Source organism: Ranitomeya imitator, chromosome 4, assembly GCF_032444005.1.
Source record: "Ranitomeya imitator isolate aRanImi1 chromosome 4, aRanImi1.pri, whole genome shotgun sequence".
Classification (NCBI taxonomy): domain Eukaryota; kingdom Metazoa; phylum Chordata; class Amphibia; order Anura; family Dendrobatidae; genus Ranitomeya; species Ranitomeya imitator.
The window spans coordinates 235136535-235161797 of NC_091285.1; the positions used below are offsets into that span (position 1 = coordinate 235136535).

General features: G+C 38.3%; 1 protein-coding gene across 1 annotated transcript in view; it reads right to left on the minus strand.

Annotated features, from left to right (window-relative positions):
• Window positions 1-5563: 5563 nt before the first annotated feature.
• Window positions 5564-25263, minus strand: part of OTOGL (otogelin like) — a 316314-nt gene continuing 296614 nt past the window's right edge. Inside the window, exons 55-57 of the mRNA XM_069764433.1 lie at window positions 24046-24091; window positions 9221-9300; window positions 5564-6369 (exon numbers count right to left, since the gene is read on the minus strand). Of these exons, the coding sequence (XP_069620534.1) occupies window positions 6169-6369; window positions 9221-9300; window positions 24046-24091 (327 nt within the window). The 3' untranslated portion in view covers window positions 5564-6168. The remainder of the gene's footprint in view (window positions 6370-9220; window positions 9301-24045; window positions 24092-25263) is intronic.

Consider the following 25263-nt stretch of genomic DNA (forward strand, 5'->3'; position numbering starts at 1 on the left):
GCCCTGGGCTTATCTGACCCTGGACGGGATAGTACGTCATAGCGATCGGCAGCGCTAACGGGGGGAGCGCCGCCGATCGCGGCCGGGTGTCAGCTGCTTATCGCAGCTGACATCCGGCACTATGTGCCAGGAGCGGTCACGGACCGCCCCCGGCACATTAACCCCTGGCACACCGCGATCAAACATGATCGCGATGTGCCGGCGGTGCAGGGAAGCACCGCGCAGGGAGGGGGCTCCCTGCAGGCTTCCCTGAGCCCCCCGCAGCAACGCAGCCCTGCAGCCCTCCCTGCCTGCTCGAGCCCCGGATCCAAGATGGCCGCGGATCCGGGTCCTGCAGGGAGGGAGGTGGCTTCACAGAGCCTGCTCAGAGCAGGCACAGTGAAGCCTGCAGCGCTGCTAGTCAGATCAGTGATCTGACAGAGTGCTATGCAAACTGTCAGATCACTGATCTGTGATGTCCCCACCTGGGACAAAGTAAAAAAGTTTTTAAAAAAATTTCCAAATGTGTAAAAAAAAATAAAAAAAAATATTCCAAAATAATGAAAAAAAAAAATATATTATTCCCATAAATACATTTCTTCATCTAAATAAAAAAAAACCAATAAAAGTGCACATATTTAGTATCGCCGCGTCCGTAACAACCCGACCTATAAAACTGTCCCACTAGTTAACCCCTTCAGTAAACACCGTTAAAAAAAAACAAAAAAAAGAGGCAAAAAACAACGCTTTATTATCATATCGCCAAACAAAAAGTGGAATAACACGCGATCAAAAAGACAGATATAAATAACCATGCTACCACTGAAAACGTCATCTTGTCCCACAAAAAACGAGCCACCATACAGCATCATCAGCAAAAAAATAAAAAAGTTATAGTCCTGAGAATAAAGCGATGCCAAAATAATTATTTTTTCTGTAAAATAGTTTTTATCGTATAAAAGCGCATGACTCTGTGGACCAAAATATGGAAAAATTATAGCTCTCAAAATTTGGTATTGCAAAAAATATTTTTTGCAATAAAAAGCGTCTTTCAGTGTGTGACGGCTGCCAATCATAAAAATCCGCTAAAAAACTCGCTATAAAAGTAAATCAAACCCCCCTTCATCACCCCCTTAGTTAGGGAAAAATAAAAAAAATGTATTTATTTCCATTTTCCCATTAGGGCTAGGGTTAGGGCTAGGGTTAGGATTAGGGCTAGGGCTAGGGTTAGGGCTAGGGTTAGGGTTAGGGCTAGGGTTAGGGCTAGGGTTAGGGTTAGGGCTAGAGTTAGGGCTAGGATTAGGGTTAGGGTTAGGGCTAGGGTTAGGGTTAGGGTTAGGGTTGGGGCTACAGTTAGGGTTGGGGCTAAAGTTAGGGTTAGGGTTTAGATTACATTTACAGTTGGGAATAGGGTTGGGATTAGGGTTAGGGGTGTGTCAGGGTTAGAGGTGTGGTTAGGGTTACCGTTGGAATTAGGGTTAGGGGTGTGTTTAGATTAGGGTTTCAGTTATAATTGGGGGGTTTCCACTGTTTCGGCACATCAGGGGCTCTCCAAACACGACATGGCGTCCGATCTCAATTCCAGCCAATTCTGCGTTGAAAAAGTAAAACAGTGCTTCTTCCCTTCCGAGCTCGCCCGTGTGCCCAAACAGGGGTTTACCCCAACATATGGGGTATCAGCGTACTCAGGACAAATAGGACAACAACTTTTGTGGTCCAATTTCTCCTGTTATCCTTGGAAAAATACAAAACTGGGGGCTAAAAAATAATTTTTGTGGGAAAACAAAAAGATTTTTTATTTTCACGGCTCTGCGTTATAAACTGTAGTGAAACACTTGGGGGTTCAAAGTTCTCACAACACATCTAGATAAGTTCATTGAGGGGTCTAGTTTCCAATATGGGGTCACTTGTGGGGGGTTTCTACTGTTTAGGTACATTAGGGGCTCTGCAAACGCAATGTGACGCCTGCAGACCAATCCATCTAAGTCTGCATTCTAAATGATGCTCCTTCCCTTCCGAGCCCTCCCATGCGCCCAAACGGTGGTTCCCCCCCACATATCGGGTATCAGCGTACTCAAGACAAATTGGACAACAACATTTAGGGTCCAATTTCTCCTGCTAACCTTGGAAAAATACAAAACTGGGTGCTAAAATATAATTTTTGTGGAAAAAAAAAATATTTTTTATTTGCACGGCTCTGCGTTATAAACTGTAGTGAAATACTTGGGGGTTCAAAGCTCTCACAACACATCAAGATGAGTTCCTTAGGGGGTCTACTTTCCAAAATGGTGTCACTTGTGGGGGGTTTCTACTGCTTAGGTACATTAGGGGCTCTGCAAACGCAATGTGACGCCTGCAGACCATTCCATCTAAGTCTGCATTCCAAATGGCGCTCCTTCCCTTCCGAGCCCTCCCATGCGCCCAAACGGTGGTTCCCCCCCACATATGGGGTATCAGCGTACTCAGGACAAATTGGACAACAACTTTTGGGGTCCAATTTCTCCTGTTACCCTAGGGAAAATACAAAACTGGGGGCTAAAAAATAATTTTTGTGGGAAAAAAATGTTATTTTATTTTTATGGCTCTGCATTATAAACTTCTGTGAAGCAATTGGTGGGTCAAAGTGTTCACCACACATCCAGATAAGTTCCTTAGGGGGTCTACTTTCCAAAATGGTGTCACTTGTGGGGGGTTTCAATGTTTAGGCACATCAGTGGCTCTCCAAACGCAACATGACGTCCCATCTCAATTCCTGTCAATTTTGCATTGAAAAGTCAAACGGCGCTCCTTCCCTTCCGAGCTCTCCCATGCGCCCAAACAGTGGTTTACTGCCACATATGGGGTATCAGCATACTCAGGACAAATTGGACAACAACTTTTGAGGTCCAATTTCTTCTCTTACCCTTGGAAAAATAAAAAATTGGGGGCAAAAATATAATTTTTGTGAAAAAATATGATTTTTTATTTTTACGGTTCTGCATTATAAACTTCTGTGAAGCACTTGGTGAGTCAAAGTGCTCACCACACCTCTAGATAAGTTCCTTAGGGGGTCTACTTTCCAAAATGGTGTCACTTGTGGGGGGTTTCAATGTTTAGGCACATCAGTAGCTCTCCACACGCAACATGGCGTCCCATTTCAATTTCTGTCAATTTTGCATTGAAAAGTCAAACGGCGCTCCTTCCCTTCCGAGCTCTCCCATGCACCCAAAAAGTGGTTTACTGCCACATATGGGGTACCAGCGTACTCAGGACAAATTGGACAACAACTTTTGGGGTCCATTTTCTCCTGTTACCCTTGGTAAAATAAAACAAATTGGAGCTGAAGTAAATTTTTTGTGTAAAAAAGTTAAATGTTCATTTTTTCTTAAACATTACAAAAAATTACTATTAAACACCTGAAGGGTTAATAAACTTCTTGAATGTGGTTTTGAGCACCTTGAGGGGTGCAGCTTTTAGAATGGTGTCACACTTGGGTATTTTCTATCATATAGACCCCTCAAAATGACTTCAAATGAGATGTGGTCCCTAAAAAAAAATGGTGTTGTAAAAATGAGAAATTGCTGGTCAACTTTTAACCCTTATAACTCCCTAACAAAAAAAAAATTTGGTTCCAAAATTATGCTGATGTAAAGGAGACATGTGGGAAATGTTACTTATTAAGTATTTTGTGTGACATATCTCTGTGATTTGATTGCATAAAAATTCAAAATTTGAAAATTGCGAAATTTTCAAAATTTTTGCCAAATTTCTGTTTTTTTCACAAATAAACGCAGGTACTATCAAAGAAATTTTACCACTATCATGAAGTACAATATGTCACGAGAAAACAATGTCATAATCACCAGGATCCGTTGAAGCGTTCCAGAGTTATAACCTCATAAAGGGACAGTGGTCAGAATTGTAAAAATTGGCCTGGTCATTGACGTGCAAACCACCCTTGGGGGTAAAGGGGTTAAGGGTGGTTGGTCACCAGAAACGCGTTGATATCGCTTTTTATCCTTTTTTATTGTAATTGCTGATGTTTTTATCCTCCACTGAATATATTTTCAAGTGAATAAAGAAAGAAGTTTTTTTCACTACCTCGTTGAGCTGGATTCCTCATTTCTTCTTTGATTTTCTACGCCATGACACAGTGGTTCCGTGCTCCGAGTCTCCAAGGATGTCGATCATGGTGAGCTCAGGAAAGATATATATCGTGTTAGCCAGTAAATAGAAAAATATTTAGAATTGAAAGTCCTCAGTGGTTGATGCATAAATATGTTATTCTTCAGAATTTGGTTGCATTGTGCATAAATGTGTGATTCTTCAGAATTTGTATTGGTCTATGCCTGATGAAGGGACCTGAGTAGTCTCAAAAGCTTGCAATTTGCTACTATCTGTTCAGTTAGCCATTAAAAGGTATCAACCACTGAGTACTCTCAATTCTAAAGACCCTTTGTTCAGACACTCATATTAAAGTCACATGCTGTCCATTTCCTTGTGATCCTCCATGAGATGGTTCTACTCATTCTATAGAGGCCAGCTGTGTTTAATTAAACTGATAGGACTTGATTTGGAAAGGCACACACCTGTCTATATAAGACCTCACAGCTTACAGTGCATATCAGACCAACTGAAAATCATGAGGTCAAAGGAACTGGCCAAAGAGCTCAGAGACAGGATTGTGGCAAGGCACAGATCTGGCCAAGGTTACAACAGTATTTCTGCAGTACACAAGGTTCCTAAGAGCACAGTGGCCTCCATAATCCTTAAATGGAAGAAGTTTGGGACCACCATCTATCTAGCCGTCCAGCTAAACTGAGCAATCTTGGGAGAAGAACATTGGTGAGAGAGGTAAAGAAGAACCCCAAGATCACTGTAGCTGAGCTCCAGAGATGCTGTAGGGAGATGGGAGAAAGTCCCACACAGACAGAAGAGGGCCCCTGTTCATCATTTAATCATAATGAATATTCTTATTTATTATTATAATCCACAATTTCTTCTTCTTTGTAGATGAATATGGGCCCCCTTACCTCTTGAGCCCCTGTGCAGCTGTCTGCCCCTAGATTAATGAGTAGAAGTTTGTTAACAGTTTCTGGCTAGCAATAGGTCTAAGCAGAGAAAATTGTAAAAAAGCAATGATGATACAGTGTTCTGGCTGTGAACTTCCTGTGCTCAGCTGATGAAATTTCTCGGTTCCTTTGAGATGTGTGAGTAAAAATCAGACGGTATACACATGGTCCGTGTGCCATCCATTTTTTTTCTCGCATCCATTAACTTGCATTGGCGAGTCTTGTGCGATATACATAGCCATACTGCAATTTTTTTCCTTATCCCAATTCCAGCTGGAAAAAAACTCCCACATGAAGGCTGGCTTATTGAACAACACAATACGCATATGTGACCAAACCCTAAGTTAAAAGGCTCCTTGTGTCAATGTAGGTTTCCTCCCATATTTCTAGATTGTGAGCCCCACTGGAGACACTAAGTAATGACACCATCAACAATGCATGGCAAATGGTGTTGGCTTTAACATAAGCAACAGAAATAAATAAAACATAAACTGAATTATTGATTCTATTACATAAAATCCCAATACATCATTCTGATTTTAGCTTTACATTTATTATAATACATTGCCCTTCGAGTATATACAAACAAAAAGATTGCAATGGTACATGGATTATCTTTTCTGTTTTCAAGGGTATTGCATGTCATTAGTCACAAACATACCTTTGGGCTTACAGATAACAATATATTGTGATCTCTAAACACAATGTTAAGAAATATTTTGATACAAAAACCATGGCACATTTTGGACCAGTAATAAAAAGATATATTGTACAAATCGGCATTATGCACCATAAGTCAAGTATACATTTGAACGATGTCACACATGCAAAGATTTAATATACTGATCCGTCTTTGCAAGTTTACAATTACATTTTTTTTTTAAGTTTGACTTGTGAAAATATGAATATTGATCAAACTTTTTTAGCCTTTGGAAATGATTTCGAGTGAAGATATGAAACAGTATACGCTGTGATTTAAATGGAAATAGGCAACATGTGTATAGTGTAGATCTGTGCTGGATTGCTTGGCACAGCTGATGGGAAGATCAGTGACACGGGATAGGTACAGCGCGTGTGTTCAGTGCATAGGACAGGATCGCTGCTGGAAGGAATTCATGGTGCTGTATGCACAGTCTGTTTAATTCCACTGGCATGAACAGTCCAGGGGTTCTTGAATGACGTACATCACTTCAGTCCCGTTTCCTGAGCAGTAGAGTGGCACAGTCAGATTCTGTACTCCATTTTCGCGGCAACATTTGCAGAATCTGATATGGCTATCAATGTTTACATTAAAGATGGTTGCTGATGGGCATTTCCCATCACAGGAAGCCACAGTGATCTGTTGAAAATGTATAAATTGTTAAAGCTCTGTATTTCTATATGAAAAAACATACCGTACATTTGCTAGAGTTATAACGGTAGTGAAGCATTTAAAAGAAATTCAATAGATTATTTTCATATATTTCTAGCTGCGTTTTTACTAACAGCTACTTTTACATTACTACTTTCTATGGGTTTGACAGGAGAGTATCAACAGGATAACTCCTGCCTGTGGACATCCTGTTACGTGACCCCTTGCCAATAAATACATAATCATAGAACAAGTTTAATAAAATTATGTTCCGCACAAATTTAAAGCACATCTGTCACTGGATTCCCCAATACAAATTGCATACACTGATAAAGCACCATTCCAGCATTTTTTTTATTTCAGCTCTTAAATTGTGCTAGTAATCTAAGTTTCCTGATCCTAGTCTTATACTCACAAGCCGCTGTCTTCAACTCTTCCTGGCTTCACTCAGGTCCTGATCCACCATCTTCTGACTGCAACTTCTGACTGACCGGAAATCAGAGCTAATAGTCATAAGCTATCAATGTAAGTCAATGAGAGCCTCGGTCTGGCCTCATTCTGTCTCTCATAGATGGACATTGAGAGCTTATGACTGTTAGCTCTGATTTCCGGTCAGTCAGAAGTTGAGGTCACAAGATGGTGGACATTGAGTTGTGACTTCCGGAGCGCCCAGCAAACACTAGAGTGATCAGGAAGGTCACAAACTGCTGGAGACCAACCGGAGTGGCGCCAATAACAGATGAAGACAGCAGCTGGTAAGTATAAAACTAAGAGCAGGACTTAGTTGTAGATTAGTGACACCTTTCTTGTATTAAAATAGAAAAAAAAGCTGGAGTGGTGCTTTAGATACTGTAGATCATTTTGACCTGATATGGCTGGTGAATGTAAGAATAGCTGCATTATAAGGGTCATTTGGTTAAATTTTATTTTTATTCCATTGGATTCTTGTACATAAAACTGACAAATGCATCTGTATTTATTCAATACCACTCCAGCCCTGTTTTCTACCCTCTTTGTTCATATGGCTGCTGCAGTAAATGTGACTTCACATGACCGCGGCGACCAATCACTGTATTCAACAGTGATGCTGATATAGACAAAGTAGGACTGTTTGCACAGTGATTGCAGTAATCACCAAATTTATAACTCTAAAGCCCCCCTACATCTTATGTAGCAATTACAGAATGATAGTTTGCCTCATTTTTCATCCGGCAGCCATCTCACCTGACTCTCCCATTTACATGAGGGTCTGCTTAGTCAAGCACTGCTGTGTGCAGTCCTGTGTTCTCTATGAGACAGACACTAACAGACTCTATGGTGGCGGTTCATATCTTAGAGAAAAAAAATAATAAGCAGTCCAAAATCAAACATGCCAGATCCTTATCTCTCGCAATATCGTCTGATAGGGAAAAGTTGGTGGCCCCCCATACACATTCGACTGTTGGCCAAACCCATCATGAGTATGGGCATCTTAAAAGAATATGGCAGATTAATAGCTAATCCTCAGAAAATGTCATCATCAATATGTGGACCTTCTAGCAATCACATACTTATTGCCTATATTAACCCCTTCATGACATGCACCGTACATGTATGGATCATGTCGGGTCTCCCCTTTGATGTGGGCTCCTGCATGGAGCCCACATCTTTTCTGCCACTTGTCAGCTGATTTGAACAGCTGACATGTGCCCCAAACAGCCGCGGATGGAATCGCAATCCACCCGCGGCTGTTGACCTGTTAAATGACACTATCAATCTCTGACAGCAGCATTTATCATGATTGTGCCAGAAGTGCACCACTAATCCTGCCAATCGGTACCCATGTCACAAAACCGCAGGTCACTGAGGGGTTGGCATAATAACCTGGGGTCTGCAGCAGACCCCTGTGGTTGGTATGAGTGCCACCCAGCGGTCAGCGCTCATAGCAAATGAGCATTTCTGCTACAAAGAGTGGGACTGAAACCCTGCTCTTTGTTGCCCAAGCGACCGAAAGATCACACCGTCTAGTCACCCATGGAGACTATTGAAGCAAGTGAAAAGTGGAAAAAAATATTTTTAAAAATTTAAAAAAATTGAAAAAATATAAAAGTATATAAGTTTAAATCACCCCCCATTCGCCATATTCAAAATAAAACAATTTAAAAAAAAGTGCACATATTTGATATTTTGTTTCTTTTTACACTCACTTTAATAAATAAGAACCTATACATGTTTAGCATCTATGAATTTGTAATGACCTGGATAATCATAATGGCAGGTGAGTTTTAGTATTTAATGGACATGGTAAAAAATAAAAATAAAAAAAAAATTGTGGAATTGCACTTTTTTTTTGCAATTTCACAGCACTTGGAATTTGTTCCTGTTTTTCTGTACACTATGTGGTAAAACCAATGGTTTCGTTCAAAAGTACAACTCGTCCCACAAAAAACAAGCCCTCACATGGCCGTATTGATGAAAAAATAAAAAAATTATGGTTCTGGGAAGAAGGGGAGCGAAAAAGAGAAACGCAAAAAGTAAAAAGGGCCGCAGCGTGAAAGTGTTAAGGATTAGCAATGAAGGCAAAGTGGCCTATTCAATGTTTATCTAAGCACAGAAGTCCTTATATGTATGTGGCGACCCCCCAAAATCAAACATTTATGATCTATTCGAAATGATAGGCTGTCAGTGCATTTTTCTGGAACCCTTTTGATTTATCGAAGACCCTCATTTGGTGCACCGCACCCTGTGAACCTAGTTTTTCCTACTATCTCTCTGCAGTATACACAAGATATATGTATTTTTAACCGAGTTTGTTTTTATTTGGAAAAAAAAAAAAGCTGCAATATAATGCTCTACTTACAGGGTATTGACTAAAACAGTCATTTTTTCGTATAGTGGTTCTGACTGACACTTTCTGACAGATCCTTTCTTCCTTTGAGCCTAAAAAACATTGAAAAAACTAAAGATGAAGTTTTTATGCCTATCTATAATATAAATATTCATGTATTTTATTAATTTCAGCATAGTAACTTTAAATCCATATAGCACAGAAATTAAGATATGCATTGACTCAGCAAATCATGAACAATATAGCACCCTGTAGATAGACTTCAGTACCCATGCAATAGTGATAATTTCAATTATTATTACATGTGTATACAAGGATGCGTTCATCTATCATGCAGCATAATGCAAAATGTTCTTATGTTTCATATTTTTAACAATTTACAAAATAAATCTTAATGGGTAAATATAATTTACAGATACTAAATAAAAGCATGTAATCATTAAAGACATTATCCGTTTACCATCATTTGGAAAAATCTTTTCCATTGATTATATCGTACATTTCTATTCTCCATAAAAATATATACCTTTTCAGGATATGAATGTATATGTATATATTTATATATGTATTTATACACAATGGCATGTAAAAGTATGGGTACCCCTAATCAAAACTACAGTTATTGTGAACATTTCCCTTGTATTTTAGGCCAAAAAAAAAAAAAAAAAAATATATATATATATATATATATATATATTTATATATATATATATATATATATATATAAATATATATATATATATATATATATATATATATATATATATATATATAATTATAATGTTTTCATTTTAAAAATTACAAAAAGAAAAATGGGCAGATGCAAAAGTTTGGGCACCCTGCATGGTTTTCCGAAAAAAAGAGTCTTTCTATTCTTGTTTGACAGATATTCTTCTTTGGAAAATTCTCCCAGTTCTGTGAGATTACTGGGTCGTCTTGCATGCACTGCTATTTTGAGGTCTAGCTGCAGAGTTTCAATAATATTCAGATCACGGCCATTGTAAAACCTTCAGCTTGTGCCTTTTGAGGCAGTCTATTGTGGATTTTGATGAGTATTTAGGATCATTGCCCATTTGTAGAAGCGATTATCATTTTAATTTCAGCTTTTTACAGATGGTGTTATGTTTGCATCAAGAATTTGTTGAAATTTCATTGAATCCATTCTTCCCACTACCTGCGGAATGTTCACCGTGCCATTGGCTGCAACACAACCCCAAAGCATGATTGATCCACCCCCATTTTTAATGGTTGGTGAATGGTGAGATTATATTTTCCTGAAATTCTGTGCCCTTTTTTTCTACGCACATACCTTTGATTATTGTGGCCAAAGAGTTCTATTTTAATTTCATCAGTCCACAGGAATTGTTTCCAAAATGCATCAGGCTTGTTTTTGTGTTCTTTTGCCTACTTCTGACGCTGAATTTTATGGTGAGGATGCAGGAGAGGTTTTCTTCAGATGGCTCTTCCATGAAGGCCATATTTGTGCAAGTGTCTCTGAACAGTAGAACAATGTACCATATCTTTTTAGGCACATGGATAGAGGAGGCTGGGTTCTTATAAAGCTGATAAATTTGCATCACCTCGCCTTCCCAAATGATGATAGTGAACAAGCCAAAACCCTAAAAGACTAATTAAGGTCTTAAACTTCGGTCAAAGTTGTCTGAGCACAGAAACCTCCAAGAGTGTCCAATCTTTTACATGGTGTGAGGACTGGTGGAATGCACCGAGATAATATGGATGTTATAATTGGTGCTTTCGCAGCCTGGGGTCCACCGTGCAGGAGACAACCTGCTGCTAGAAAATAATGGCATATGGCGGTATAAATGAACTCAGTTACTTCACTGAGACACACAGAAAAGGACACACTGTGCCCTGTTAGCGTGAGGCCTCTTTCACACTTCCGTCTTTTGCAATCCGTCGTTTTGGGAAAAAAACGGATCCTGCAAATGTGCTTGCAGAATGCGCTTTTTCCCATAGATTTGTATTAGCGACGGATCGTGACGGACTGCCACACGTCTCATCTGTCGTATTTTGGCGGACCGTCGTCACAAAAAAAGTTCAATGTAAAGTTTTTTTTGTGTCGTGTCCGCCATTTTAGACTGTGCATGCGTGGCCAAAACTCCGCCCCCTCCTCCCCGGACTTCAGAATGGGCAGCAGATGCGTTGAAAAACTGCATCTGCTTGCCACATCGTCCACAAATTTCACAACGTCCATCAGTACGTCGGCCAGACGCATACCAACGGGCCCGTACCAACGGAAGTGTGAAAGAGGCCTTACAGGGGAACACAGCTAACTGCTGAGCTGATGGCAGTCAGTGGTCACGCACACAGAGAAGAACACAAAAACTCCTCACCGGAGGTGCCGGTATTCTAGGGGCTTATTTCCCTGAATACAATCATACAGGCGCGACCACAATTAGCAAGCTCATAACATGAAGTGATAATAGCGCATGGCCGTGCGGCCATGCAAACCTTTTGTAGCTGCAGCAGCTTCAGCACCTTCCTAGAGGACCAATGGAAGCTGCTACAATACCAGAGCAACTTCAGGACCTTCCTAGAGGACCAATGGGAGCTGCAGCAGTACCTGATCATGTGACCCCTGACCTTCAATGAGAGGTCTTGCCCTGGGCATGCTTACAAGGGAAAAAGCAGGACTTAGTCCCAGAGACGTCTGCTAAAGTACTGGCTACAATGGCTGAGCCTGGGAAAGCATCAGAAACCATCCGCAGAGTATCAGGCTGAACCAGATGCCAACGTCTTTGGCCAACGTCTCCGCTGAGCCGGCTCCACTGCGGCTGGAGAGGAATGGGAGACCGCAGAGGAGATGGCTTGAGATTCCCCCTGGGCAGAGGTGGGAACTCGACCCCTAACACATGGTCCCATTTTCCTTTTTGTACTTTTTAAAATGTAAATAATGACGATATAATTTTTTTTACTGATAATACCGAGGAAGGATGAGATCATTTCATCTTCAACTTGCTTAACTGTTCACAATTACTATAATTTTGACCAGAGAAGCCCAAACTTTGACATGCCACTGTATATATACACAGATAAAAATAAATAAATATTAATATAAAGAAATATATAGCTATTAAATCTATGGTCTAGCAGAAAAAAAATCATTAGAGTTGTTTGATAGTTTCCTATCAAAAGGTTGGACAAGATAAAAAGTGGTCTACTTTAAAAAAAAAGTATATATATAAATTTATTTTATATAAGATTGGTGAAAGATTGGTGTAAAATAGTTTTTCTACTTTTCCTATTTACAAATGCAAAGCAAATGTGAGGAAAGTTTCAACTAATTTACCATTCAACAAGACCAAGTTTTTTGACAGATTTTTAATTTCATTGCATCACATACATGGGGCTAGCTCATTTTATTTCCTTTTATCTCTGCCATTTTGGTTGGACATCCCGAGAATAGAGATGAGAAATCCTGAATTTAAGTTCAGGGATTGTGCCAGACAGTTAGTGTCCATTGCTAAACGCAGGACACAGACTTCTTCCACTAATCCGTTGCAAAGTTTGGAGTTCCGGGGGAAAGGCGTTACAGGGAGAGAGAAAAAAAGATAATTTTTCTGCTCAAAAGTTCTGGTCTCCATTCTTTTCCATGAGGTTCAGGTTCTGGTTCAAGTTCTGGCACCCGAACCAAACTTTGGAATGAAGAACAGTTGCAATGTAAGTTACCTATATTTGGTTTAATCCCACCAGACACTAATTAATTGTGAACCTAGGTTTCCCAAACACCCATAAACATGCAAACTTTCTTCAGAGATTGGAATAAGTGACTGTCAAACACATCTTGCGTCTGTTTGTCTTTAAGGCTTATAGGATTATTGAAATCCAACTTACTTAATTCTTCTTTTACGGTGTTTTATGCTGCCCCAATTACATGAGATCGGCTCCTAATCCTGCCATTGGTAGGTTCAACTGACTTTCCTTTAATGTGTATAACCAACTTTAGTCATGAAGCATATTTACCTACAGATCCAGAGCATTACAAGGGAAAACAACGCTAATGCATAGGTTTCTTGATATATTTTCCCAGTACCAAGGATCTCAGCCTCAAATAATACAGCTGTGTATTAGCGATTGTAATATATCACATGAACTTAGCTCTCATCCTTATATAATGAATTCTTGTCTTCCACCTGTTTAGCAGAGTTGCCGCTATCAAATTCCTCTATAGATGTTACCCTGCTGTTGACAGATTCCCTATTTTCATTCTCCACTGCCAACAATGTGATGTCAGTAAGCACTTTCATACACAAGAGCCAATTTCCAAACTTTGAGAGTGTAATTATTGAGTTACTTTGAAGTTGCCAACAAAGCATTATTATAGAGAATAATGTGCCATTTACTGAATAAACACCTCCCTATGAATTCCAAACACCAAGCCAGTGCCCCAGTCAGTGGTTTCTGCCATTATGTCCTCCCTTATTAGTGTGGGTTGGACACTTCATATCCTCCAATGTCATTTACAGGTCAGATTTTTTGCTCAGTACTAAATACCTAGCTCAATGAAGCACGCAGTTGATTTATTGCTTTTTAATGACAGACGTTCAGAAATGCATCACTAATGAAACTATATTGTAGACAAATAGAACTCCTAACGTAAAGTAAACTATTGAGATGCAGTCTAGATACAACAGCTGATTAGGCTAAAAATTATACAGGAGTAAAAGCTGTGTCTTATCTAAAGCTATAAATCAAACCTAAACATTATCAAATATTACAAACCAAAAAAATCAATAAACCCCAAAACTGTCATAGATACAAGTGTTATTAGGTACCAATGCAACTATTAGCATGAAATGCTAGCATTTGTATGCCTATTCTAATAAAAGCAATTGTTTTAGACTAACAGAAATTTATTCCATCAGCGTGCTAATTTGGGGAAGAGGAAAATGTTTATGTCAGCTGCCAATATGTTAAAAAAAAGTCAACAGAAACAAGATAGAAAGAAGAAATAATCAAGGAGAACACTTACAAAAAGGTATTATGCAAATCAGTTATCAGCAGAAAAAGGTATTCTTATAAAAATCTAAATTAGTTATCAATAAGTTACATGTGATATCTTTTTCAGACCAAGCTGAGTAGAAATAGTAAAGCAGGCAAGCTCTAAGATACTGAGAAAATTAGCTCTAAGATACTGAGAAAATCACATAGTCAAAATTCTGTGTAGCTCAAAGCTATATATATTCATATTCATTATGGAAGCTGAATTTTCAAAAATGTCAACTTCCCCTTATTGAGGAAGTTGTGACAGACATATTCTAAAATAATCAAATTATAGGCTTAGCATACTATATCATAGAGCTTATAATAATTCATTGTTTAGCAGTCACTATATTGCTAAGTTATTGCACCAAAGACAGAAACAATTGTGGCATATTCCACAGATATACATCCTCAGTTCAAAAACAAAGTTGAAAAGCTGTGTAGATATAAAGAAAACAAAAATGCAATGATTTGGAAATCTCTTATAGCCGTATTTTATTCACAACAGAGTATAGAACACAGATCGGAAGGTGAAAATTAGACATTTTTCCATTTTGTTTGGAAAAAGTAGCTCATTTGGAAAATGATGGCAGTAAATCATCTCATTAAATTTGGGTCAGGTTTAACAAAAGGCTGGAAAAGTAAGTGATACTAATGAAAAACAGCTGGAGTGTGATTTTTCAGCTAAAGTGAGTTAGAGATGCAAAGGCTCTCAGAAGCAAAAATGGTCAGAGCTTCAACAATCTGTGAACAACTGTGTCTTAATTGTGGAACAATTGCAGAAAAATGTTCCTCAACATAAAATCGCTAAAAAAATGTGATATCGCGATATCTACAGTACATAATATCATCAAAATATTCAGAGATCATATGCACAATGGATAGGGGCAGCACGGTGGCTCAGTGGATAGCACAGCAGCCTTGCAGCACTGGAGTCCTGGGTTCAAATCCCACCAAGGACAACATCTGCAAAGAGTTTGTATGTTCTCCCCGTGTTTGCGTGGGTTTCCTCGGGGTACTCCGGTTTCCTCCCATTCTCCAAAGACATACTGATAGGGAATTTAGATTGTAAGCCCCACCGGGGACAGTGATGATAATGTGTGCAAACTGTAAAGCGCTGCGGAATATGTTGGCACTATATAAAAATAAAGATTATTATTATTATAAGGCAAATGGTCAGTACTGAGTGCTTGTGATCTACAGGTGGTCAGCAGTATATGGATTCAGTCTTTCTGGTAAGCATTAGGCCTTAGGTAGCGTTCACGCAAGCAATGCAGTTTTGGTCCAAACCCATGCAGTTTTTAATGCTTTTCACAAGTTGTACAGCACCAAAACAAACTCATAAAATAAATTCCTAACCTAGTCCAGGCGCTAACTAAATAGAATAGACCCTGGCTGAACTAGGCCCAGCTCGGTCAAACAAAACAGCTATTATCCATAGCAGTAACTGATATTTGCAGTTCCATGCACATGACCGGTGCTGTCTCTTCCTTCAGTTCCAGAACACATCCAGTCTGGTGCACACGGCCTGTACATTTACCAGTTAACACATTCACCTCTGCTCCATCCAGTAGATGGAAACTCACTTAAGAAACACAATGAACCTACCCCCTGCTTCTTAGAGAAACGCTGCAAGTGCTTCTAATCAAACACTGCAGAGCTGGGATTTAACCCTGTCTTTCCCATCTATTCTACAGGTGGCATTGGATTAACACCAAGCATGTTTCAGTTGTACAAATCACAGCATGGGCTCAGGAATTCTTCCAGAAATCATAGTCTGTAAACAGAGTTTGGCTTGCAATCCACAGTTGCAAGTTAAAGCTTTATCATGCAAAGAAAAAGCCATATACCAACACAATCTAGAAATGCTGCCATCTTCCCTGGGCTAAAGCGCATTTAAAATTCCTGAAGAAAAAGTTTTAAAACTTCAAAACGCGTTGAGAATAAACTACACTTTTATCTCATACTGCGAATTGGAATCATTTGTGGACACACTTCCAATATCGCTGGTGACCCCCATCTTTGATTGCCTAATTACCTAGTTGGGTCTGCCAACTTGTGGAGTTGCAGCAGCTGGAAAACCTTTTATTAAAAACTTTTCTAGTTTTGTGTCTCACACAACTGCCACTTTATGCTATATACTGTTATGTGGATGCACCCTATTGCACTCAATTGTCCCCACAGCATTTCCCATCCAGACAACATCAATTTCTGTGAATGTCTTGCTTATTTCAGCAAGACAATGCTAAACCATGTACTACATCCATCACAACAGCATGACTTCACCAACAAAGAGTCTGGTTGATGAACTGGTCGCCTGCAGTCCGGACCTTTCACTAATGAAAAATATTTGGTGCAATATGAAATGAAAAATCGAGGAAAGAAGACCCAGGACTGCTGAATAGTTAGAATGCTACATCAGATAATAATAGGACAATATTTGTCTCTCAAAACTCCAGCAATTGGTCTCCTCACTTCTCAGATGTTTACAAATTGTTGTAAAAAGAAGAGGGGAATAAATATGAATAATTTTGTAAATGAGTTAATTTTTTTTCCACAGGAAATGCAAAAACCTTTGCCTTTCACCTTCTGATCTGTGTTGTAGATTCTGTGGTGAAGAAATATGGCTATCAGAGATTTCCAAATCGTAGTATTCTTATTTTCTTTACATTTAACATAGTATTCCAGCTTTTGGGAATTAATGTTGTGCATTGATTGGTGGAAAACCCATCTCTGCTCCCTACCCATAGGATTATAAGCATCTTCAATTCATAAATAAAGGAAGCTGTGAATCCAGACAGAGATTAAAAGGAGGTGGCCACACATGTCTGAGTCACACTCTTTTGCAGTCGGCTTTATAGAAACAGTCATGGACTTTTAATACTATAATATAGAGATCTACGAGACCACCACTTCATTTAATGTCTTGCTGGATATGGTAGCAACTATTCATCTGATGACTGACCCAAATAGGAGAACCCTACTAATTAGACATTTAAAATATCCTGTAGACATGTTAATGCATTTGGTGGGAAAAGTCTTTTAAACTAGAAGGCCTGGTGAAAGTAAAAATATAAAAAAGTCAAAAGTAATAACATTTTTGGCAAATCAACCTAGTTAGCAAAAATTAGATATTAAACTTTTAACCATACTGCAACATCTATACTGCCATAAGGGCATAAGAACTTTCTTGTTCATGGCACATTTACAGCCAATATATTGCTAAATTACAATTTAATTGACAATTTAAAAAACTGTGTTTAATGAAGGCATTGTAGAAAGAACATGCATCAATACATAGAAAAACAAATACATGCAGAGTTTTATTGTTGTTAACTGCATGCGGATTTCTACTACCCTTTGCAAGAGTTATGATGATTTCTATGCAGTGCAAGATTGGTATAATATGCTTAATCCAGCTGTTCATTAGCCCCACAAAGCTCATTTCATAAATTACCATTACAGTAAGAAAAGTACAGTGAAATGCATGAAATAATAATAGTACCTGGTTCACAATTTATTTTAGCAGTAGGAACTACGGGGGTAATGGTAAAGGGTAATACACCCATTCCAGAACCTGGCAGAATTGTTAGGAATATAAGATTTTTGTAAAATTAAACATTTATTTTACACAAATAACATGTTCATTAATTCTTACACTGCCAAGCGATATCTCGTGTCTACAATTGAGAAAATTAAATTTAGGCCATTTTCAATTTACAATGCATTCTAAAATATCACACCAGAAGTTCCTGACTTATATCCGCAGGCATGGGAGGGATTTACATCTTTAAATTGCAAAGAGGTTATGGCAAGGTAAGAATTAAATACATGGACTCACTCTGCATGCATTTAATCAAGCTTTATTTAGTCTTGCCCATTACAACCCTTACATTTGCAAGCCATGTCTTTAAGTATATTGTCCTACCCACAGAGCACATGCTTTTGGTTATTGTTTTATTAGCAGATAAAGTATAGCATGTTACAAATATTGGTTTAGTTTTAAAGTAGATTATTTTTCTGAAGTATAACATTGACTTTCTGCTGGGTCTTTTTGTGTAACCAATTTCAAAGAATTTTTATTTTAATATTTATAAGTTAGATTAGAAAATAATATTAATATTGATCAGTGTGCTTGTATTTTTGGAACATCATTGAAATCATTTTTTCAGTTTTGGTGTAATTTACCAATTTTTTTTCATTTTATCCACTTGGGTATGAGTGTTGAACAATTTGTGCTATAACTTTTAGGTTAGGCCTACATGGCGATGTGTGTCATGCCACACTGAAATCACAACAATACAATGCAACATTGGATGCAATGATTTCCTATGGTGTCACGTTGGGCCATGCAAATACTGCGACTGCAACACAGAGTTGCGAATCTTTCCTAATGTACTGGATTGTCTGTTGCTGGATGCATGTCGCATGCAACACACTTGCCATACACGTCAACATGCGACTTATGTGCGACTTATCTGCAATTTGGGTGCTTATTTTATTATAAAATTGTAGAGTAGACTTTTCTTACAAATGCTGTCGCATGACACATGTCGTTGTGTAGCCCAAGCCTTAATGAGCAGGAATCCTAATGTGGTTGTACAGGATTAGAAAAAGAATATACTATTTTCCAGAAACATCGCCATGTTGTCAATAGGCTATGCCTGATGTGTCAGTTCAAGAGGACTTTTCACCAAATTTGACATGTTGAGCTGGACATTGTGTAATAGTGGCTGCAGAAGGAGATGACATTTTTTTGTTTGTTTTCTTAAATTTTGCCTTTGATAATAGCAATGAAATTGATTGAAACCTTGTGAGTTAACTTTTGTTAAGTCACAGTGGGTGTTATCAGATAGCAACTCATACAGGGTGAAGAAGTAAACATCCCCTAGTGAAAATACCCACTAAGATTTAACTAAAGTTAACCCATTAGGTGACAAATACGAAGACATGAGAGCGGTGTTTGCTTTTTTTCTAATTCTGGGCAACCCAATTAAGGTCTTCAAACATAAGAACTACAGTGGGGGAAATAAGTTTTTGATCCCTTGGTGATTTTGTAAGTTAGCCCATTGATAAAGACATGAACAGTCTATTATTTTAAAGGTAGGTTAATTTTAACATTGAGAAATAGAATATCAAAAATAAAATCAAGAAAATCACATTGTATAAATTATATAAATTTATTTGCACTTCGCAGTGAGAAATAAGTATTTGATCCCTCTGGCAAACAAGACGTAATACTTGGTGGCAAAACCCTTGTTGGCAAGCACACAGCAGTCAGGCATTTTTTGTAGTTGATGATGAGGTTAGTGCACATGTCAGGAGGAATTTTGGTCAACTCCTCTTTGCAGATCATCTCTAAATCATTATGATTTTTGTGCTGTCCCTTGGCAACTTGGAATTTCAACTCCCTCCATAAGTTTTCTATGGGATTAAGGTCCGAAGACTGGCTAGGCCACTCCATGACCTTAATGTGCTTCTTTTTGAGCCACTCCTTTGTTGCCTTGGCTGTATGTTTTGGGCCATTGTCTTGCTGGAAGGCCCAGCCACAACCCATTTTTAATGTCCTGGTGGAGGGAAGGAGGTTGTCACTCGGGATTTTATGGTACATAGATCTATCCATTCTCCCATTTATGTGGTGAAGTAGTCCTGTGCCCTTAGCAGGGAAACACCCCAAAACATAATGTTTCTACCTCCATGCTTGACAGTGGGGACATTGTTCTTTGGGTCATAGGCAGCATTTATCTTTCTCCAAACAGGCCGAGTTGAGTTAGTGCCAAAGACCTCAATTTTTGTCTCATCTGACCACAGCGCCTTCTCCCAATCACTCACAGAATCATCCAGGTGTTCATTGGCATACTTCACATGGGCCTGCACATGTGCCTTCTTGAGCAGGAGAACCTTGCAGGTACTGCAGGATTATAAACCTTTAATGCATAATGTGTTAACAATGATTTGATTTGTGACTGTGCCCCCAGCTGCCTTGAGATCATTAACAAGTCCCCCCCTCTGTGTAGTTTTAGGCTGATCTCTCACCTTCTTCATGATCAAGGATACCCCACGAAGTGAGATTTTGCATGATGTCCCAGATCGATGATGATTGACAGTCATTTTGTATTTCTTCCATTTTCAAACTATTGCACCAACAGTTGTCTCATTCTCACCCAGCGTCTTACTTATGGCTTTGTAACCCATTCCAGCTTTGTGCAGGACTATGCTCTTGTCCCTGACATCCTTATAAAGCTCTTTGGTCTTGCCCAAGTTATAGAGGTTAGAGTATGTGGACAGCAGTCTTTTATAAAGGTGACTATGTAAGACAACTGTCTTTAATGCAGGTAACAGGTTGGTTAGGAGCGTCTAACTGGTCTGTAGGAGCCAGAACTCTTAATGGCTGGTCGGGGATCAAATACTTATTTTTTACTACAAAATACAAATATATTTATATAATTTATACAATGTGATTTTCTGGATTTTATTTTTGATTTTATATCTCTCAATGTTAAAATTAACCTACCCTTAAAATTATAGACTGTTCATGTCTCTGTCAGTGGGCAAACTTACAAAATCAGCAAGGGATCAAATAATTATTTCCCCCACTATACTTGTTACAAAGTTATAACCAAATTATTGTGCATTTGGCGAGCAGAAAAAAATTAAAATTGGTCTTTTTGCAAAAGCATATAAAAAATAAAATACATTTATTGACTGTTTAAATATTGCCTATAATACAAAACAGATCATTCTAAACTGTATCTAAGATATGCCTAAACAGTTTTAATATGTAATTTCTGATCGTAGAATTTTACAATTTATTTAGCTAGATGCACACTAGCATTATTTTTTTACAGATCCATTAAATGAAGTGATTATTTGTATTTATTGTACAAAATAGTGATTTGTCCTTAAACTCTATTTCACTTGTGTAAAGGTTTTGATAGTTTGATGACAAGGGTAGCATATTTCTAAAGGCTATGGACACATTTGACATGGAGAAAATATGCAAATATATAATAGTGGCTACATTAATATAATAGAATTGTCCTTTCAGTATGAAGTCTTCGTTCCTTTATTCATACCTTGACCCCCTGACATGCAGTTTGCAGCCAGATCCAAGTTTAAAATGTTTCTCTCCCAGTCATATTGTGTCCTCCCCAGTAAGAAAGGCTGGGTGTTAGGTTTGTTGGTGTCAAAAGTATTGCTTGTCTATATTAGCTCATGTAATAGCACATCTTCTATCATGCACTTATGTTTCCTCTTTATTGCTTTCCTCTTTATCTACAGCCTGTTTTTGACTACACTCAAGTTTCTTCCCTCTCCACGTCCTGTAGATCTGTGTACAACCCATTCCTGCTGCCATCTCTAACTATAAAAAAGGAAGAGGGAAGCAGACAGAGCCCTCAGAACGGTAATCATTTTATGGTAGAAACATTTTGATAAAGATTTTAATGAAGACCTAGTACTGTACTCAGCTTTCTCCATCAGTCTTCTAAACTTTACTGCCAACTCTTTTTCACTGTGTACGTGCAACAATGAGGAACAGAGGTCTTCAGACTCTTGTTCCAATGATTTGTGAAAGTTCCAGGGTTGGGACCCCATGTTTTTATACAGGAGATATGTGATAGGTGATAAATGGCCATTTGGCACAACTCTTTCAAGATAATAAATCATAAATGCAGATTTTTTTTTCACTGCAAATATTAGATGTGAGCTCAGCTCATGTAAGAAATGCTAACGTGAACATGATTTTGCTTCACTTAGCTTGATAAGATGTTGTATTGCTCCAATTTTATTTTATATACACAGTGGCTATGAAAGGTTTACACACCCCTGTTCACATGCCAGGTTTTTTCAAGTACAAAAATCATACCAAGAAGAATCATTTCAGAACTTTTTCCACTCCTAATGTGAACTATAATCGGTACAATACGCAATCTGGAATATTTTCAAGTGGAAAAGAAAACTAAAAAAACTAAAATATTTGAGGTTGCACAAACATGCACACCTTTACACTAATGTTTTGCTGAAGTACCTTTTGAATTTCTGACAGCATTTAGTCTTTTTGAGTATCAGCATGGCATATCTGGAATTGGCAATCTTTGCCCACACTTTCTTGCAGCAGCGTTCTCTGTGAGATTGCGAAGGCATCTCCTATGTACAGCCCTTTTCCGGTCAACCCACAGATTTTCAATTCAGATCTGGGCTCTGGCTGGGTAATCCCAAATTTTAAACTTCTTCTGGAAAAGCCATTCTTTTGTTGACTTGATGGAGTGCACATGGTCATGCCATGCTTAAAGGTGAAATTACTCTTCAACTTTTTAGCAGAGACCTGATACAAAATTCACTAATATTTTGAACTGTTTATAATTCCCTCCACTTGACTAAAGCCCCAGTACAAGATGCTGAAAAACAGCCAAAACTTAATGTTGCCTCCACCATGTTTCAATGTGCGTATGGTGTTCATTTGGTGATGTGCAGTGTTGGCCAAACATATCTTGGAATTATAGCCAAAAAGTTTCATCTTGGTCTCATCAGACTATAACACTTTTTCCCACATGCTTTTGGCAGATATGATGTAGGTTTTAGCAAAATATATCCGGGCTCCGTTGTTTTTCTTTGTAAGAAAAGGCTTCCATCTTGCCATACAGGGAGATTGGGAAATTGTTGTCATATGCAGTATACAATTAGTACTTGCCAGAAACTTCTGCAGCTCTTTTAATGTTGCTCTAGGACTCCAGGCAGCCTCCAAGACTAATTTTCTTTTTGTGTTTTCATCAATTTTTGAAGGACTAGGTAATGTCACTGTTGTGCCAAATTTAAGCCACTTCTTGATGACCAGCTTCATAGTGTTCCATGGGATACATAATTAGAAAAAAATGTTATACCCTTCTACTGATGGATAACTTTCAAGAATAAGATCCTTCTGCTTTGTAAAAAACTGTTTACAGACCATGGCTTTTCCTGAAAAATGCAACTGAAAATCCTACTGAAACAGCTAAACCTTAAATGGGGCTAATCAGAATCACTTTAAATAATGGCAGTTGTGTAATGATTACTATTTAACAGTAAATGTTATCAGCTAATTCTGAACACAACCACATCCCAAATTATAAGAGGGTGCCCACATTTATGTAACCACATTATTTTAATTTTGTTATTTCTATTTCCTCACGTAAAATGATTTCAGTTTGTTTTTCAAGATGGAAAAAACTCTGGAATGATTCTTTTTTGGCATGATTTATTTTACATGGCAAAAACACAGCATTTTAACAGGTGTATGTAAACTCATATAGACTTTTTATCTAATATATATAAAAAATTCTGATGTTTTTGCAGATCTATTAAATTGTACTAAGGCAGTGATGGTATTTTTTCATTTGCTGAACTATTATCATAGAGTAACAAAAAGATGAGCTTTCACCAAGTGGAGAACTGTGCTGAATGTAGCCTCAATATTTATACCTCTATAGCTATTGCTTTCAATTCGCTGGCTGAATATTTTGGAGTTCCAAGTCTAAAATTTATATTGGATTGTAATAGTTATAGCTTTATGATTCATACTAAATTTAATGTGACTCAGATATGTGCTATTGCCGCTTCTCTGTTTTATTCAGGGAAAAAGTTATACTCCAGAACAGTGAGGTTAATTCATTCACCAGGTAGTAAGCCATGAAAAAGCAAGGCCTGTGAGTGCTAGTGGTTAAAGAAATAAAACTTGATTAGGGTGGCCACTGCATGCTTCTTCCCTTTCTTATGTCCCAGCAAGTGAGTTAAATAAACCACAGCTCTCCAATATAAAGCATAGACTAGCATACAATGCAGCTTTGTGCACTTACATATCTTGCAGCAGCCATCATTATACGTCTGTATAGAGCCTCCGTTCTAAAAGTAAATGAAAACGGAAAATCAAAAAATAATGTGCTCAACATTGATTTTCTTAATTTTAAAGCAGATTTATTAATTTATCGCAAAGTTCAAAAATAGGCATGGCCAATTATCTTTTGAAGTTTTTAGTCCATCAAGAAAACAGGCAACTTCGGGGTAAGGTTTCTCCTTGTGGAGAGTAACATGCCAGGTCTGGCGTGCCAGTATGAGGAGACTTAAACGCCTTGTATGATCCTCTGGGAACCTAAATATGCAAGTTGTCTTTTCAGAGAGGAAGAACTCTAGTGCCACCTATTAGAAGTAGCAATCCTACAAGTTATTATTGACCCTTTAACGAGCTTTTAAATATCATTTAGGATAAAAGGCAAATCAGATTCTCAATTTGTAGACACAGTGTTTTGAGGTATTGCCCCTCATCAGTACAAAGTATGAGATCTGATTTGGCTGGGTGTTAAAGGGTCAATAATAACTTGTTGGATTGCTACTTCCAATAGGTGGCACTAGGGTTCAAGTCCTCTTCCTCTCTAAAGAGACAATTTGCTTATTTATTTTCCCTGAGGAAGATGCAATGCGTTTAAGTCTGCTCATACTGGCATGCCAGATCTGGCATGTCACTCTCCACAAGGAGAAACCTTACTCCTTAGATCCCAATCTTACCCTTTCAGATCTCATACTTTGTACTGACGAGGGGAAATACCCCGAAACACTGTGTCTATAAATTGAGATTCTGATTTGACTTTTATTCTAAGTCATATTTCAAGGCTTGTTAAAGGGTCGATAATGATTAGTAGAATTGCTACCTCCAATAGGTGACACTAGAGTTCATGTCCTCTTCCTCTCTTAAGAGCCTATTTGCATATCAAGAAAACATAAATTCCATGACCTTTGGGAAGACAGGCGTGCAAAACTTCCTCCTTGCAGAATACAGCACCTGTAGAAGCATCCGAAGAGACGTGAAATAGCCATACCGGAGCCTTCTGTGGCCAAAAAGCTCTCCAAGCCTGTTGACCCCAATGGACAGGGGACTCATGCATTTTTATTGGAATACAAGTTTCAAGAGATTACTAGTGAGTGCCGTGCCTATTCTCAGACTTTATGTTACCTATCTTGTATAGAATCCTGGTCTGTTTATCACATATGGATACTGAGCACTACATATTGAACTGGAC